A 16,958-nucleotide genomic window follows, 5' to 3' on the forward strand; every position below is an offset into this window, starting at 1 on the left:
CTCGCCGCTTGTGTCAAGAGGCACATTAAAAATATTTTACAACCACATAGCAATGATACTTAACAACCAGATCTGGCTCTTCATGCTGGATCGGGGTCCTGGATTCCAAGGGGTCTACAAGAGGGGCCAGGATGACGGGGGGCCCGGGGGTCAGCGCAGGGGTGTTTACCAGTAGCTTTGGCTGACCAGCCCAAGACCCTCACCATGTTGGGGCACTTGCCAGAAGTTACCCACTGACCAAGGGGGTCCTAAATTTCTGTTCTGGCAGGTGGCTGACTGAGGGTAGAGCAAGCAGGGGTCCCTGGCTGTGGGCCCCACACCTGCCTTGCCCAGGAGGCCATTGGGGGACTCTCTCCACCCAAAGAGAGGAGAACTGAGTGAGGGGGCTGCCTCAGCGTTCACCTTTTCAGTTGCCTTGCTCCTGCCCAGCTGGGCCAAGGATCCCACAAGCCAGATAGGGCAGTCCCAGGCCAGGTCCCCCAGGACAAGAGGGACCATGGCTGTTCAGGACCCAAGGGGAGGAGGCCTGGAAGGGAAGGTGTTACTAAGATGCTGTTGTCCCCTGTGCTACCCCCAAAAATCTATATACCCACTAGAACATATGCATGCTCACAAACACATGCACACATGTGTGTGCATACTCAAGCACATGCACACGTGTGTGCCCCTGAGTACATTTGTACGTGTGCACACACACACATACCAGGGGCTGGAGCCTGTCAGTGTTTGAGAAGAAATGTCGGGTTTGATCTAGACGCAGGAGAGAGGTGCATGCAGCAAGCGGTGCCTGGAGGGCAGAGAGCAAGAGCAGACATAGGGAGCCTGGGGTTTGGGGTGAGGTGAGGTGAGGTGAGGTGAGGGCGTGGGCCAGTGCTAATTCTCCCTCATTAACCCCCTGGGTGGCTGGCAGGGGTGGGAGCTCCTTTCCCTCCCTCTCCTCCTGCACTGGGCTGATGCTCACAAGCCCCTCCCCCAGGGTGGGGGAAGAGGGGGCGGTCGCAGGTCCTGGAGGCCCAGTAACAGCATCCTGGCTGGGGGCTCTGGGTGGCTTGCTTCTCCATTCTGAGACAGAAGAGAGGACCAGAGAGGCCCAACTGGTCCCGTTGGACTGCAGAGGTCAGAGGAGGTGATGCTCTGAGGATTTTGTCCAAAGCCAGGAGCCGGTTGTCCCCCAGGGCTGGAAGTGTGAGACCACACCCCCTCCGACCTGCTCTCCCCCTCATCCTGCAAGCACCAAGGGCCCCCACGTGGCTGGGCAGCCAGCACCCGCAGGCCAGACAGAGACGAGGCCAGCCAAGGAGAGAGGCTCAGGCCCTGTTCCTGGGCTGGTGCCGAGGCACATGCAGCCTGCAGCACGGAGGGCGGGACCCTGGTGACCGGCCCATTTGCGGAGCCTTGGCTCAGGGCCGGCACCAGGGCAGCCACAGCTGATTTCTGAGCAGGGGGCAGCGCAGGCTGGCTTGCATCTCAGTAAGAGGCTCTACAGGCCAGAAGGAGGGAAGGGGCCAGACTGGCCATGAGAGCCTGCTGGGGAGCCGGTCCCCTAGAGGTCAGCTTCCTCCCGCTCCAGCATTCGAGATCCTCCAAGATCTGGCACCTGGCAGCTGCTTCAGTTCCCCTGTGAGGGTTCCTTTACTCTGCTGCCCCCCCCACCCCGAATCGGTTCTGCTCCTCCTCCGCCGCCAGCCTTTGCTCACACTTGCCCCTCCTGGCAGTGCTGTTTCTGTCTCCTGGTTTACGTGCACCCCACTCTGCCTTCCAGAAGCACAGCAGCCAGGGGCACGGCCTCCAGTCTCCCACCTGTTCGGAAGCCCGGCTTCACCACCACTGGCTGTGCGACCTTGAGCAAGTCACTCAACTTCTCTGGGACTTAGCAGACCCTCCACAAAATGGGAAAGAAAGCTCTGAAACAGAAGGGAGGTGACATGTGCCGCGTGTTTGGCACAGTGCCTCGCCTCATCCTTATGAAGGATTAGCTTGAGACCACCTTCCCCCAGGGAGACCCTGTCCCACAGCCCTGGCCCTTGGGGCCTGGGGCCTCCCACGTCCTTGGCCTGTCCACCCTGCTGGTGGGGGACCTCCCACAGGAAGCTGGTTCCCTCTACTCCCTTCCACACCCGGGAGCCTGGGGGCACCTGGGCACCCAGTCCTGCCTCCATGCTGGAGACACTCTCTCCAGACTCTGCTAGCCCCCCAAGGCTGGCCCCAGACAGTTGTGCAATCCAGGGCCAGGGTACCAATGAAGGCATCCCAGGTATCTACATACTGAAAAGCTACGTGTTGAGTTAACCAGCTGATACAAAATATGCTCTATGCCCGACTTTGACAAACATCCTTTACAAGGACTGGGAAGGCCAGGCTGACTTCAGAATCCTGACCTCTCAGGGCTCAGCACTAGAACGTGATGATCCAGGGAGAGCCAGGCCCTGGTCCTTGGAACTCGCACCTCCCTGCTCGCCGCTGTCCTGCCCCGAGGGGCCTTAGGTGTCCCTGTGGACACCTAGCCCTGCCCGTGCTCAGTCCTCACCCTCCAAAAGTGGCAGCCCCCTGGTTTAAGAACGCAGATGTCAGGGGCACCTGGGTGTCGAGTCCCACATCAGGCTCCCCACAGGGAACCTGCTTCTCCCTCTGCCTATGTCTCTGCCTCTCTCTCATGAATGAATGAATAAAATCTTAGGGGAAAAAAAGAATACAGATGTCAGTGGGGAAGTGGCCTGCCCTCGAGACATCCAGAGGGAGAGGCCTACACGGAGCCTGCGCTGACGGCCATGGGGGCAGCACACTTCAGGGTCCTGGGCAAAGCGGATCATCTCCCTTCCAGTCTCATCTCCTCCATGGGGCTGGGAGAATGAGAAGGGGTGGATGGCTCAGCTTGTCAGATGGGGTTCAGTCCTGTGGTGGCCCCAGGGGGTGAGGATTCCCTCAACAGAAGTGGGGTGCTCAGGTGAAGGGGTGGGGGCTCCAGTGAGCCAAAGGGGTGGCCTGGAGAAAAAACGGGGGCTCAGTCTTCCAGGGGAACGCACTCCCGCCGCTGCCTGGCCGGCCTCCCGCCCCTGGGTGTATGCTCTGTGCACGGGGGTCACCGATGAGCTGTCCTCCTCGGCCCCTCCAAGCCTTCCCTGATGCCATTCTCCTGCCACAGCACCCTTTCCTGTCTAGCCGATTCCCGCTGACCCCTGAAGCCCTTCTGAACCTCAAGGCTCCTCCCCTGGCCCCTGGTGGGTTAGCTGTCCCCTCCGTTGTGTTGCTGTGTTGACATGTCCCGTGCCGTGTGTGTGGCACCACCCAGGACGTGCCTGTCCCCACATCCAGCCACGTGGTCACTAGATGTGAACTTCGGGGGCCGGCCTCCCTCAGCACCTGCGTCACAGGACACCAGACCCCCAGTGGGGAGAGCACCTTTATTGTCAGAGCATTATAGACTTCCCGCCCGCCTCTGACCACCACACCTCGGGCCCCAGGCCAGTCCTGCCTCTCACGGGGCACCGGGGCCTGGACGGCAGGGGGAGGTCACCAGGGCCTGGCAGGACCAGGCCACCCGCTCCAGAGAACACCATGGACACTGGGGACAGACGGCTCCTGCCCTGAGGGGAGACATGAGCCAGGGTAGCACCAAAATCTCTGAGTTTGCTGTGGAGACCAGGCCCTGGCCCAACAAGAGAGGAGCACCAGGGCTGGCCCGGCTCACAGGGGACCTGTGGCCTGAGGGACCCTGAGGCCTGTGGTTTAAGCTGCTCTGGGGTCCCTGGCCTGGGCCCACAGCATCTCCCCCAGCAGGGCCTGGGACTCGGGTGGCTGTCCTATCTCTAGTTTGTCAAGGGGACATGGGACTTGCTGTACGATGCCAGAAATGGCCAACCCTATAGATTTCCAGAGAGGGCAAGGCTGCAAGGGATGGCCTTCCCAGTAAACCCTCCCTGCTCTTGGCTCAGGGGCAGGCCTGGGTGGGTTCTGAAACTGGGAGGCACTGGTGGGCGATGCCCATTTAGTACGAAGGCCTCTGCACCCCGGTGCTCCTCTCTCACTGTCCCCAAGTCCGTGGGACTGTCATGTGTTTATTCAGGGTCTCCCAGGCCTCTGAGAGCAGCTGCAGGCCACACACTGCCAGACCCTGAGCAGACCCTGAGCCCTGGGGAGGGGGTCGAGGAAGGAGGCCCAGGACCCTGCCTTTCTTCCCTGTGGACCGGTCCAGCCTCCCCATGGCCCTGCGCCCACTCAGCTCCCCTGTGAAGACAGGAAGCTGGCAGGGTCGAGGGTTAAGGAACCAGGGGGCCTCGGCAGGTGATTTAGACTCACCGTGCCTCCGTCCCCCCCGTGAAAAGTGGGGATAACAAGCCTACCTCCTAAGGGTTAAATGAGACAATGCAGGGAAAGCTCCTTGGACAGGCCTGGACTCAGTAAATGATGAGTATTAGGATTATTCTCACGCCCCACCCAGCCCACCCAGATCCCGTCTCCTGCAGAAGTGAGGGTGGGGAGGGCAGGGACCAGGAAGGGGCCCGCCAAGGGTGCTAGGGCCCTCTGGACTCTGCCTCTGGACTTGCCATCTGTCCCCAAGTCCCCCCTGGGAGCCAGTGTCCCGCACAATCGTCGGTGCCTGGAGCCCAGTCCCGCTTGGGGTGTCTTCAGGAGCCAGCACGCCAACACAGGCCTCAGGGTTGGGTCTCTGGCAGAGCCGGGCCTTGTCCTGGAGAGCCGGCCTCTTACTGCCCGCCGCCGGCCCGGCCAGCGCTCCTCTGCCCAGAGTCGGGGCCAAGCAGGGCCGCGAGGGGGCCGTCGGGCGCGGAGCCACCACGCTTCATCTTCAGGTTGGCTCTCAGGGCAGCGTCTTGGCCAGAGCCCCCCTCGGGGGAGGCCAAGGGATCTGGAAGGACAGGAGGCGGGTGGGCTCATGGAAGGCCTTGAGAGCCCTCAAAGGCCCCTTTGCTTCTGGTGCCCAGCCCACGGGGGAGACCACAGGCCCAGCGAGGACAGGGCAAGGCAGCAGCGGGCTACCTTGTCACACGGGCACCCACTCACTCATGCTTTCTCCCACTCACCCTGCAACAAATGCTGACCGGGGGTGGGCTCCAGGCCCTGCAGGGCTGCCAGTCACCACCCTGCCACCAGGGCCTCCCAGCATGCCAGGGAAAGACATGCAAAGCTCACGCCATAAGAGAACAGAAGGCTCTTCAGAACACTGTGGGGCAGGAGGGCGCCTTCACAGAGGAAGAGACCCTAGAGAAGGTCCTACCCGAAGTGGGAGTGGTGGTCAGCCGGCAGAGGGACTGGCCTGTGCAAAGGCACAGAGGTGGGGCGGGGAGAGGTTACAGGATGACTAGGTAGTGGCTTCGTGTAACTGGGCACCAGGCCATGCTGGGGAGGGGCTTGGGACTTGATGTGCCTGGACATCAGTCATGGGCAATAGGGAGCCACTGAGGGTCCTTGAGCAGGGGAGGCACAGGGCAGGGTCTGACTGGGATTTGGGGAAGACCATCTGACAGCCAAATGGAGGTGTCATCGAGGCAGGCAAAGCAGAGGCAACGGCAGCTGCCATGAGGGTGGCAGGGAGTAGGGAGGCAGGGGCAGAAGCGATCCCTAACTCTACGGACAGCTGTGGGTCCAGCTGGCCTCAGGCTCTGGTCACAGCTCACCATGGATCCCAATCATGTGCTCCAGGATGAGGACTCTCTCTGCCAGGATCTTCAGGGCCTCCCGCAGCTGCTGCACCCCCTCACCCTGGCGGGGAGGAAGCAGCCAGGGTCAGGGCTGGCTGCAGGGACGGCGCCAGGGCCAGCCTGGAAGCGGCCAGCCCAGGCTTCACACCCAGACCTGTCCCCCTCATGCCTCGGTTTTTCCTGCTTCCGTGGCTGCCTGGCTTCTTCCCCCATGTGCCCTTCTTTCCAGAAGATATCCTGCCAAGGGCAGAGCACCTAGCATGGGTGGGAGAGTGTGGCTGACCTCCTTGCTGGCTCTGCACCAACCCCCCTCTGCTGCCTCCACCTCGAGAGTTGCTGAGAGTGGCCACCCCAGCAAGAAAAAGAGAAGGAATAGCCACTGCTTCAGCGAGAGTGCTTGACAATGACAGGTCCCCGTTGCTGGGGAGCCGGTCTACACCTGGGCAGACCCTATGCACCAAGACACATGAATGAGCTGGTTTATTGAGAAGACAGGTGACCAGGCCACTCTGAAAAGGAATGTGATGGTGGGGACGCCGGGGTGGCTCAGTGGTTGAGTGTCTGCCTTCCGCCCGGGGCGTAATCCTGGAGTCCCGGAATCAAATCCTGCATCAGGTCCTCTCCAGGGACAGGAAACCCCCTGCAGAAACCCTCTGCAGAAGCAGAGCCTGCTTCTCCCTCTGCCTGTGTCTCTGCCTCTCTCTGTGTGTCCCCAATCAATCAATCAATCAATCTTAAAAAAAAAAAGTGATGGTGAGGGGATCAGGCCCCGCTCTGAAGTCAGCCCCAGAATGACTTCAGCCTTCGGCTGGCATAATGTGACAGCTGTGTCACGACGTTCAGATCAATCTAGTTTAAAACAATACAAAAGGGTGGGGTGCTTGGGGAGCTCTGTCGGTGGAGCATCTGACTCTTGATCTCAGGTCAGGGTCTAGATCTCAGGGTCGTGAGTTCTAGATCTCAGGGTCGTGAGTTCTAGCCTAGCATGGAGCCAGCTTAAAACAAAATAAAACAAAACAAAACCAAAAACTGAAAGGAAACCAAAAAGTATCCTATAGGTTAAGGAGAGAGGTCCTCCCTCCAGGGATCCAAAGGCCATCAAAAGCCATACTGTGGGCGTGTCTAGGATGGGGGTGCCCCAGTGAGGAGCAGAAGGTCCAGGTCCCCAGCTAAGTCCCATGCCCCTGAGCCATGGGGATGCACTCTCATGGAATGCATGCGAAGAGCTAATGAAGTCGTAAGTACCGTACGTCTCCATACCCCGCCCCTGCAAGTGGGGCGACCATAGGTTATGGATCTATGCCCATGCCTTGGCACCCATATCTTCCTCCCCCCTGCCTCCTGTAACCCACCGCAGCTGCTCTGGCTCCAGCCTCTCCTCCTGTCTCCAGTCTCCCAAGGGCCTCCCAAAGGGCCCCTGGCCCCCCAGCCTCCGCCCTCCAGCCCAGCCCACCTCCCCAGTCACCCCAGGCTGGCTCATTAGAGAACGCTAGATGCCCCCTGCTCCCTGAGCTCTGACACACCCAGGGGATTCTTGCTCTCAGCTTGCAAGGTCTCCCCTGCTGGTCCCATTGCCTTCATCCCCTCTATCCATCACCCCGGTCTTCAGGCGTCCCTCCTCTTCCTAGAAGACAATGGGTCCCCAGGGTCATGCCCGTGATCCATCTGCGTCCCCTCCCCACCCCATCTAGCCCTGGCCGCCCCCTGCTCCCATCCTTACTCCCCCACCGTCTTCTCCACATCCACCAGCCATCTGTCTACCTGCCCACCGATCCTCTAGGCCACCAACTCCATGCCCCAGGGGGTTTCCTGTCCCTGGAGAGGGACTCTGCAGCCTGCAGCCCGAAGCTTCTCCCCGGCAGGGTCCTCCCTGTCCTCTGCCCCCAGGCCAGTCCCCCATCTGCGGCTATGCTGCAATCATTACTTCACCCACTGGCCTCCCCGGGCAGGGACCCATTCACCCAGTGCCCTAGGTGTTGATACAGATGTGCTGGGCACCCGCCTCCTGCCGGGACGCAGCCGAGGGGGCAGGTGGGAAGCATGGCCCCCAGGACCAGTTACCTCGGCAGCAGCTTTGTCCTCCTCTTGCCCCTTCCCGCCAGGATCACCCTAGGAAAAAAAACCATGCAGTCAACAATGTCTTCTCGGGCAGACTGTGGGGGCTGGCAGGGAGTCAGGGCGGATTGGGGAGGCAGAACCGAAGGACAGGGGTGCTGGGTCCCAGACCCTGACAGCTGGGCCTGTGGGAACTCCTGTCCTGGGGTGAGCAGAGCAGAGGAGCACTGAAGGCCCTAGGCACCCCTGCGCGCCCAGCATGGGTTGGCTTTAGGGCCTTTACTGTGCTTCTGGGGTGCGGAGGAGCCAGGTTTGAAACCCCACAAGCTCAGCTCTGAGCTCTGCCAGGGATCAAGTCCTTGCTTCTCTCTGCTTCCACCTCTAAACCACCGCCAGTAGTACCAGCCTCACTATAACACCCACGTGGAATCCTGGGTGACCTTGAGCAAGTTACTTGACCTCTCTGCACCACAGTGCTCCTGTCTCTAAAATGGGGTACTCATGCTGCCTACTTCATAGGAGTATTCGGATGAAATAAATCAGTATTTATGAGCTTTGACTGGAGCCTGGTGCCAGAAGTTCCGTGACGGGGCTCACCATCGTTATCAGACAGAAGCCAGGAGGAGGCATGGCTCTGGAGGTTAATGCTCCTGGGTTGAAATCTTGGCTCCATCTTTGCCTAGCCATGTGACCTTGGGCAAGCTACTTAACCTCTCTGAGCCTTAGCTGCCAGTTCTGAAAAACGGGAACAGTAAAGTCCTGCTTTGCTAGGTCATAACAAAGCTTAAACTCACTATGGATGAAGAGTGCCTCCCCCGTGTCCAGCATACAGTAGGTGCTCAGCAAAGCTCCATCCCTCCTCCCTGGCTCTACCCCTAACTTCAGACTTGGCCACAAGGAGGTGCCTGCCTCCTTGGCCCTGCAGGCAGGAGTTGAGACTCATACATACTCATACTCATACATTCAGCCAGAGTCCCCTTTCCCTGTAACAGAAACCCACACTCTGCCCCTCTGGTCAGACCCTGCCCCAGGGCCTTTGCACTTGCTCTTCGGCTACTGGACTGGCCTTTCTTGGTATCTTTGCATGGCTGCTCCTTCTGGTTCCTCAGGTCTCAGGGGAAGTGTCACCTCTGCACTTTGCTGCACCCTTTGCTTTCCAAGGGGAAATTAGAGGCCAGCTGTCTGCGCCTCTACCCCTGGAAGGCTCAGAGGAGGGAAGGGGCTCTGCAGGCCACACAGCAGGCTAACTCAGGGGTCTGGGCTCCCCGGAAGAGACCTGAGGACTCTCGTCCAACCCCCCACCAGGAGGCTACTTCGGTCCCTGCTCACAAGGCCAGTGAGGGGCTCCCCAGTTTCCAAGGGCACCCCTTCCCTATGCAGGCTGCCCCTTCTCTGGGCAGGGTAGAATCAGGCCATATTTGGGGTGGCTGTGGAGCTGAGCTCAGGCTGGGACAGACCCCCACCCACCCGGGACCCTGGGCCTGCGCCAGAGCCCACCGCCCTGGGAATGGCCCATCAACACAGCCGCACACACTTACAGCTGGTCCCGTCATGCCCCGCTCTCCAGCCAGGCCCTGCAGAAAGTCAGACAACACAGATGAGGCCTTGCCTGCGCCCTTAATACCTCTGTCCTCCCCTCAGCCTCCCTGCACCAGGACGGGAGGAGGACGGCATGGTGGAGACGGGAGGGCCCCACCTGGGCCACCCTCCATTGGCTGCTCAGTGAGCCTTGGCAGAGACCTTGGTATTCTCAGCTGAGAAATGGGCCCTTATGGTTGTCACACAAAGATGGCAAAGCCCGCACTGCCTTTCCCCGCCCCCACCCCTCTGGGAGGGGCCTCCAGAGAACGTGTGACAGCGACGCCAATGGCGACGGTCCCACTCAACGACTCTCATCCATGTCCAGGTCCAGCCAGAAGGCTCCCCACAGAAGGCTCCCCAGAGCCCAAACCCACCATAGCCACAGCCAGAGTCCCCTTTCCCTGTAACAGAAACCCACACTCTGCCCCTCTGGTCAGACCCTGCCCCACGGCCTTTGCACTTGCTCTTTGGCTACTGGACTGGCCTTTCTTGGTATCTTTGCATGGCTGCTCCTTCTGGTTCCTCAGGTCTCAGGGGAAGTGTCACCTCTGCACGTCTGTCACACCCCACTTGCCTGGCCCCTTCACTCCATCACACAGCCTCATTCCCTTCTTTCCTGACGCTTCCTTCCTCCTCACTGCCTGCTTCCCCCATTCTGTCAGCTACTGCACGGCTCCCGGGGTCCTTGTCCTTGTGCCCAGCACAGTGTCTGATGCCATAAGGCCCCAAGAGATATCTGGTTAACGAAGAACATTTATTAAGGGTCTTCTCGGGGCCTGGTACTTCGCATCTACTAACCCCTTTACTACAAGCCCACCCAAAGCGATCCTTCATCTCACAGGTGGGAAACAGACCCAGGGTTCAATGACTTGCTCAGAGTCACCCAGCTGGAAAGTAGGAGAGCTGGGCTTCAAGCGCAAGTCTGTCCTGCTCAGAGGAGAAAGTAGGGGCCACCTGGTTCCCCACCACTGTCCCTTCTCACTCTTATTTGAGCCCTGGGAGACCCCCCACCTCCGCTCCATCCCAGAGGCCTTGACTCTTTGATGAGGGAAGGAGACAGGCAGTGGCTGGGTCACCAGACTGGTCCTACTGTCCACAGTGAAGCCACGGCCTGGCTCTTCCATGGGGAGCACAGGAGGCTGGTGACTATTCCAACATGGTCAGTATTTGGGCAAACCTTGGAATGTCTCTCCGTCCCTGTAGTGCGGGGGCCTGGGCAGGCCCTGGAACTGGAGCCTGGAAAGGGACTGGAGCCTGCGGAGCCAGAGATGAGCTGGGCACTGTCTTGTGCCCTCAGGCCTCCTAGTCCTGGCCACAGGCCCTCAGCCTCACAGAAAGACCACAGCAAAGCGGGAAGGGGTCAAGATGCCAGCAGCCCAAGGACACCACGCCCTCCATGAGGACGCCTGCTCACGCCCTCTTAAGGGGCACTGGAGGAACAGCTCTGACGGTGTCTCTTTGTATTTTGTTTTTGCTTTAAATATTTTATTTATTTATTTATTTGAGAGAGAGAGAGGGAGAGCACAAGCAAGGGGAGCGGGAGAGGGAGAAGCAGGCCCCCTGCTGAGCAGGGAGCTTGATGTGGGGCTTGATCCCAAGATCCTGAGATCATGACCGGAACCAAAGGCAGATGCTTCACTGAGCCACCCAGGGGCCCCTGACTGGGCCCCCTTGAACCTCCTTGGAACCTCATGAGCCTAGGTCCCCACAAGGATATGGTCTGCACAGCCACCCTAGTGGTACTCCCCGCAAGGGCCCCAAGACCCTCATAAGAGACCGCCTGGCAGGATAAGGCTATCCCAAAGCACCCACTGCAGTCTTGGCAAGCTTTGGAGGCAGCAGAAGAAAGCCTGAGAGGGGCCCCACCCCTGCTGTGCAGCTCCGGGCAGGTGACTGAACCCCTCTGAGCCTCCCCTACCCAGCACTGCTGGGGTTACAGGACAGCGTATCTCCAAGAGCAGGGGCACAAGCGGGCGGGCAGGCTGTGTCCCGTGGTTCCTGACTTTGCCTGTTGCGGGGGGGGGGCGGGGGGCAGCGGCCCAGGCACCCCCACCCCCGCCACCGCCTCCTACAGCTCCTGGGGCTGCTCCCCACACTCCTGCCCCAGGCCCTGGCATTCTCTCTTGCCCCCTCATAAGCCTCCTCCCTGAGGCCCCCCCCCCCCCCCCCCCCCCGCCTGGGGCGCCCGGCTCTGGAGGGCCTGGACTCTGCGCAGATCAGGCCCAGGGGCCTCCTGCCGCCTCTGCAGCCCCCCAGGCCCTGCCCGCAGCCGGCTCTGCTCCGCGGCCGCCCTGTGCTCCGTGCCCCGGGCCCCGGGCCAGGGCTCCTGCCACCCCACGGCAGGTGCGCCCACCCGCCCCTCCAGGCTGCGTCCTCCCGGGTAGAAGAAACACAGGGGATAACAGGCAGCAGGTCAGGGTCATGGGACACCGGTTCTTGGATATCTAGAACATCAACTCTCCAAGGCCCCCAGGCCTGGCCGTAACCCTCAGCTTGGGGTGCTGGTGCCCTGGGTGTCTGGGGGACATTCACCAATTGTCTAAAGGGGTGAAGGGGTGTGTGGACTCCCAGAGCCAAGGCCCAGACTCCCACCCCTGGCAGCATGGGGGCCACCCCCTGCCACCCCAGCACAGCCTGATATCAGGGACCTTGGGGCAGTAGGTGGGCAGGCCTGAGGGTGGGGGCAGCAGGGAGCTCCAGAAGCAGGACATGCACCCTTTCTGCATCTAGGTGGCCCCGCCTTGGTGTGATTTTTTCCCAGGCCCTGGGCTTCTGTAGCACTTTTTTTCTCCTTTGGGTCCTCCTAACAACCCACAAGGGAAGCGCTGCATACCCCTCTCAGCAGCCAAGGCAGGCAGTGCCTAGAGAGGCTGCCTCTGCACCCAAGGTCACACAGCTGGAGAGGCAGAGCAAGCCGGGGCTTGGGGCCACCTCACCAGGCCTTGGGGTGCCCTCTCCCACACAGTTGACTCTTGGGGAGGAAGGTGACAAGCTGGGGTGGACGTTCTGTGATCTGTCTGTCCTCAGGAGGCACCTGGCCTCTCCTGGTCCCAGCTAGCTCATCTCCCGAGATGGGAATGGTGCCAACACCTCCCTGGCACGGGGAGTGGGCAGCAAAAAGCAGAGGCTGCTGATGACATCAGGGTCACACCCACCTTCCCCAGGTCCTTCCCTGGGTCCCGCCTGAGCTGAGCCCGCCAGCTGGGCTGCCCCTTCCTAAGCAAATCATGCTGGGAAATAGCCTGGCTCTTCTTTCCTGGGAAGACAATGCCCCCTCCCCTGTCAGAAGTGGGGAAGTCCTTACCTGAGATCCGGGTACACCTGGGGGTCCTGGGGGACCATGTGGCCCAGGGGGACCTGTCGGCAGAGTCACAGATGGTCACCTGGGGCCAGTCCCCTGCCCACCCTATACCACAACCTGCTCTTCCCTCAGGGCCTCATCTATGAGACCACCCCGCACCTCCACCCCAGCTGGCAAGTCTCCCAGCAAATCTTTCTTAGGTCTGCCCCTCCTGGGGACCCAGGATCTTCCCCTCTAATGCCACCCTTCTTGCCTAGTTACTATATCAGCGTCCTGACCATCCACTCTCCACATGGCTTCCCAGAGCCACTTTTCAGTTAGGTCCCTCCTGGGGCTCCTGAAGTCCTTAGCCCAGCCCCCTCTACCTCACACCTCGATACTCTTCTGGAAAGCTCCTTTCTGCGTCTTTGCAGATGTTATTTCTTCCTCCTGGAGCTTCTCCATTCCCTCCAAAGCCCAACAAATTCTTTCCTACTGGTCTTTCCTCTAGTCTCAGGCTGAGCATCACCTCCTCCAGGAAGCCTTCTAGCACCTACCCGGACCCCTTCTCTAGGCCAGTCCCTGACAGGGACCTGCTACCACCCATGGCCAAGGTGGATTTACAGGTCTGTCTCTGTAGGCCAGGGAGCGCTCATAGGGTCAGGCTAGCACCCTTCCTCCAGTCAGAGCAAGTACCGCCTCCCTCAGATACCACCCCCAGCACCTTCCCTCCCCTCCCTGGGGTATTCACTCAAATGCTACCTTTTAAGAGAAGCCTGGAAACTAGACCCTGGCCCCATGTAGGGAGTGCTCAGTGAATGCATGAAATATGAATGAGGGGAGACGAGGCACCCACACACCTGGTGAGCAGGCCAGGGGCCCACACTCCCCTTCCCTCCCCTCCAGTGAAGGTCCCTGGAGAGTAGAGGTCAGGCCAGGCCCAAGATCCAGCCCCCAGGGGCCCCAGGGCCATCCCCTGCCCCAGTGCCCCTGGTTTCTGCCAAAAGGCCCAGGGTTTCCTGCCTCTCATAGGCACCTGGCCTACCAGCCCCTAGAGCCACCCCTGTGCTGACCCCCTGCCTCCCCACTCCATATACCCTGGGCCCACAGGGGGGCAGCCCTGAGCAGAAATATTTGCAGTTCCTGTGTCCAGTCCCACAAGGGAGCTGCCACCCAGAAGCCAGGGAACTCACCTCCAGCCACACATGTGGGTTGGGACAGACCCAATCCCCAGTTCCCTGCCAAGGCCATGGGCCCCTAACTGGCCCCACGAGGCTCTGCGGCCCAGGCCAAGCTCCAAGGGGGTACCCAGTCCCGGCCAGGCTGTGTGGCTGCCCTGTGCACTTACCTGGAGGGCCGGGGGGGCCCCGGGGCCCTGGGACGCCGGCCAGCACTGTGTCCACAGCAGCAGAAGCCAGCTGTGAGTCTCCGTCTGTGGGCAGAGTAAAGCCGCCTGTGACTGGTGGGGCAGGGCCAGCAGGGCTGGGGTGCTGGACCTGAGCTCCCCCAGAGCCAGGACGGGCACACCTGACTCCACTGGGCCTCACAGCAGCCCGCCAATCAGAGACTATTGCTCCCTTGGAGGCCAAAGCAAACAGCAGGGAAAGCCCGGAGGGCTTCTTATAATGCACAATCTCCTTCCAGAGCATTCCAGGCCCTTTAGAGACTGGCCCTGCCCTACCCACCTCCCCAGTGCCCCAGGCCAGAAATCTCCTCCCAACACTCACTCTACCGGTCCTTTCTTGATACACCTAATTGGCTCACTCCTGAGGCGTCTCCTCCAGGAAGCCCTCCCTGCCTACCTCTTTGAGCTACAGGTCCCTGGGCTGCCGCTACAGGGCCCATCACTCAGCCTGGGGTAGGGGTGGGGTGTGTTAACAGCCCAGTTCCTAAGATTTGGGTCTCTCTGGGGCAAAGTTCCCTCAGGGCCTCAAAGAGCCAGGCTGTTTCCCAGTTTCCCAGTGTGACTTTGTCCTGCCGGGTCCCCAGAGCCAGACCCAGAGAAGCCAGGTCCAGGAAATGCCAGGGATGGGAGTGGCTACCCTGGGCCTTCCCTCTGCACCCAGAAGCCTGGACCACTCTTCCACGGGCGCACAACAGGTGGGCCCCCCTGGGGTGTCCCCACTCTTCCCAAAGCTCACAGCCGGCCCTCCCCTGGGGACCCCAGGGCCGGGGGTAAGGAGAGTCCCATCTGAGGAGGGCTCAGGGTGCTGCAGGTGGCCGGCAGGCAGTGCTGAGCTGTGCCCAGAGTCGGGCCGGCTGGAGCCCTGGGCCAGCTCCTTGTGGCCCGGGAGTGTGCGGCTGAGCCCTGCTCTCTCCCTGAGTCCTGTGCATTCCACTGCCTCCAGAAGGCTCTTCTCTCACCCAGTTGGGTCCCTGCACCCGCCAAGGGCAGCCCAGGGCCTCCGTTCTACTCACAAATGAGTCCCTCCCACCAGAGCAACTCCATCAGGGAGTATTAGCTGCCCCCACTCTACAGGTAGGAAAACAGAGGCCCAGAGGGGTCAGTGGTAAAGGCTGTGCACCTGGCGGGACAGAAGCACCAGCAGGAGGGGACTGGGGTTTTTCTGACCAAGATAAAGGGGTCCCCATCCCCCATAGTGCTTGGGATGTCACCCGCTTCTTAAACCTCCCTGCCCCATTTCCTAGGGCACTTAATTGAATGACACTGGTGCCCCCACCCAACTCTCAGGGTCTCTCTGTTCCTGCCATCCCCACAGGCAGGTGGATGTTTCTGGTTCAGAAACTCCAGACTGTGGCCCCTGAGGGCAGAAGGCTGTTTTACTTATTAATGTAGCCCCAGTGACAAAAACCATGCATGACACATAGTAGGTGCTCAACCAACACTTAAGTGGCCTCAGTTCAGGGGATTTGCAAGGAGATGTGCTCCTGCTCCTGTCACCAAGTGGGGAAACTGAGGCCGGCCAGACACCAGAGCAACCTGTGGGGGATCAGGACCCCAGGAGCAGAGGCTGAGCACCGGGGCAGGGATGGGCCAGGCTGGGACCAAGAGCTGGGTTGGGGGCCTAGTATCAGCCTCCCTGGGATCCTTCTGTGCCACCTGGCGGAGCCCGGCTCCCAGGCCGCTGCCTGGCTCCCTGCGGGTCTGCTTCCCCAGGGTCCGTCCCTTGGGGGGGCACTCACCGCCCTTGTCCGTCGGAGGCTGCAGGGAGTAGAGGACGCCCTGGGGGCTGTTTGGAGGGAAGGCCGGGCTGCCTGCTGGGCCAGGGGGGCCGGGGGGGCCAGGGCGCCCCATCTCTCCAGGAAGCCCGCGGGGCCCTGGCGGCCCCAAGAGCCCTGCAGTGGGAGAAGGATTCACGTGAGGGCTGGGCCTGGTGGCTGACCCCGCAGATGGGAGACAGGTTGGTGGTGGCCTGTGGACCAGGCTCCCCAGAGGCCTGTCCTGGGATGTGAGTGAAATGGCTTTCCCTTCTGGCCTGGGGAACTCGGGTACAGCTGGGTGGGAGGCAAGGGAGGCAAGGCCTTCCCCCTAGAAGAGCCTTAGCTCTGTCAGGGCGCCGAGGGTGGCAGCCAGCCCAGGCCGGCCATACACCTGCCTTCCCAGGACCTCCCTGCGGGACCCAGGGGGGATTGGGGAGCTCTCTACAGATGGCGTTTAAACAGCTGAGAACAGCCCCCAGGCCCCAGCCGCCCCACCCCTACGCCTGCACCCCCAGCTCCCGGAGCCTTCTGTTCCTCCTGCAGCCCAGGGTCAGACCAGGCCCTAAAGTCTTTGGGATGGGGTGGCAGTGGGGGTGCTGGTGGGAGGAAGCAAGCCTGGAGTCCCCCACAATGCCTATCATTCACCCCAGCAAGATCAGGGGTTATGAGATGCCTCACCTGGTCAGATAGGAGAGAACCCTCAGCCCCTTCCCCTAGTGGATAAAGTCAGATCTGGGGTGTCCTTACCAGGAGGTCCTGCTGGGCCCTTCTCTCCCGCCTGGCCCCGGTCACCTTTGGAGCCTGGTGGACCTGCAGGCCCTGGCGGTCCCGTCTGCCCCGGGGGCCCTGGGGAGAGAATGAGAGGAGCCCTGAGAACACCGTGGGCCGGGCAGCCACAGGAGACCCTGGGCCTGCCCACCCGGGCCATCTGGTAGGAGCAGAGACCTCATTACAGTTCACCAACTGTTTCTGTACCTATTGATTCCTACAATCTCCAGAGCTACTTGTCCCCATTTCACAGGTGAAGAAACTGAGGCTCAAAAAGGTATGGTCCCCTGCTCAAGGGCCCAGAGCCAGGCTGCAGAGGAGTTGGGACCCTCCCTCAGGAGTCCTGCTGTCTCTGCGCGCTGGGGGTCAGGAACTGCGCTTGTGGCAAAGAGCGCCCCAATGAGGCCTCCTCGGAGACCCCCAGGCAGCCCCGAAGCACCCTGGTGCCCAACTCA

The 16,958-nt window shown here is 61.0% G+C and overlaps 1 protein-coding gene across 8 annotated transcripts in view; it reads right to left on the reverse strand.

Annotated features, from left to right (window-relative positions):
• COL26A1 (collagen type XXVI alpha 1 chain) overlaps nucleotides 1–16,958 on the reverse strand; it is a 197,733-nt gene that overhangs the window by 30,700 nt on the left and 150,075 nt on the right. For 6 of the 8 annotated variants that reach the window (XM_025425923.3, XM_025425924.3, XM_025425926.3 and 3 more), the window contains exons 6-13: nucleotides 16,483–16,581; nucleotides 15,718–15,870; nucleotides 13,922–14,005; nucleotides 12,598–12,650; nucleotides 9,251–9,286; nucleotides 7,719–7,766; nucleotides 5,634–5,718; nucleotides 3,388–4,864 (exon numbers count right to left, since the gene is read on the reverse strand). In XM_025425923.3, coding sequence (XP_025281708.1) covers nucleotides 4,704–4,864; nucleotides 5,634–5,718; nucleotides 7,719–7,766; nucleotides 9,251–9,286; nucleotides 12,598–12,650; nucleotides 13,922–14,005; nucleotides 15,718–15,870; nucleotides 16,483–16,581 — 719 coding nt within the window. In that variant the 3' untranslated portion in view covers nucleotides 3,388–4,703. Of the gene's footprint in view, nucleotides 1–3,387; nucleotides 4,865–5,633; nucleotides 5,719–7,718; nucleotides 7,767–9,250; nucleotides 9,287–12,597; nucleotides 12,651–13,921; nucleotides 14,006–15,717; nucleotides 15,871–16,482; nucleotides 16,582–16,958 lie in introns of those variants that run through there. The other 2 variants (XM_049111089.1, XM_025425931.3) reach the window with 2 other exon arrangements.

The sequence above is a fragment of the Canis lupus genome, chromosome 6, assembly GCF_003254725.2.
Source record: "Canis lupus dingo isolate Sandy chromosome 6, ASM325472v2, whole genome shotgun sequence".
In the NCBI taxonomy this organism is placed as follows: domain Eukaryota; kingdom Metazoa; phylum Chordata; class Mammalia; order Carnivora; family Canidae; genus Canis; species Canis lupus.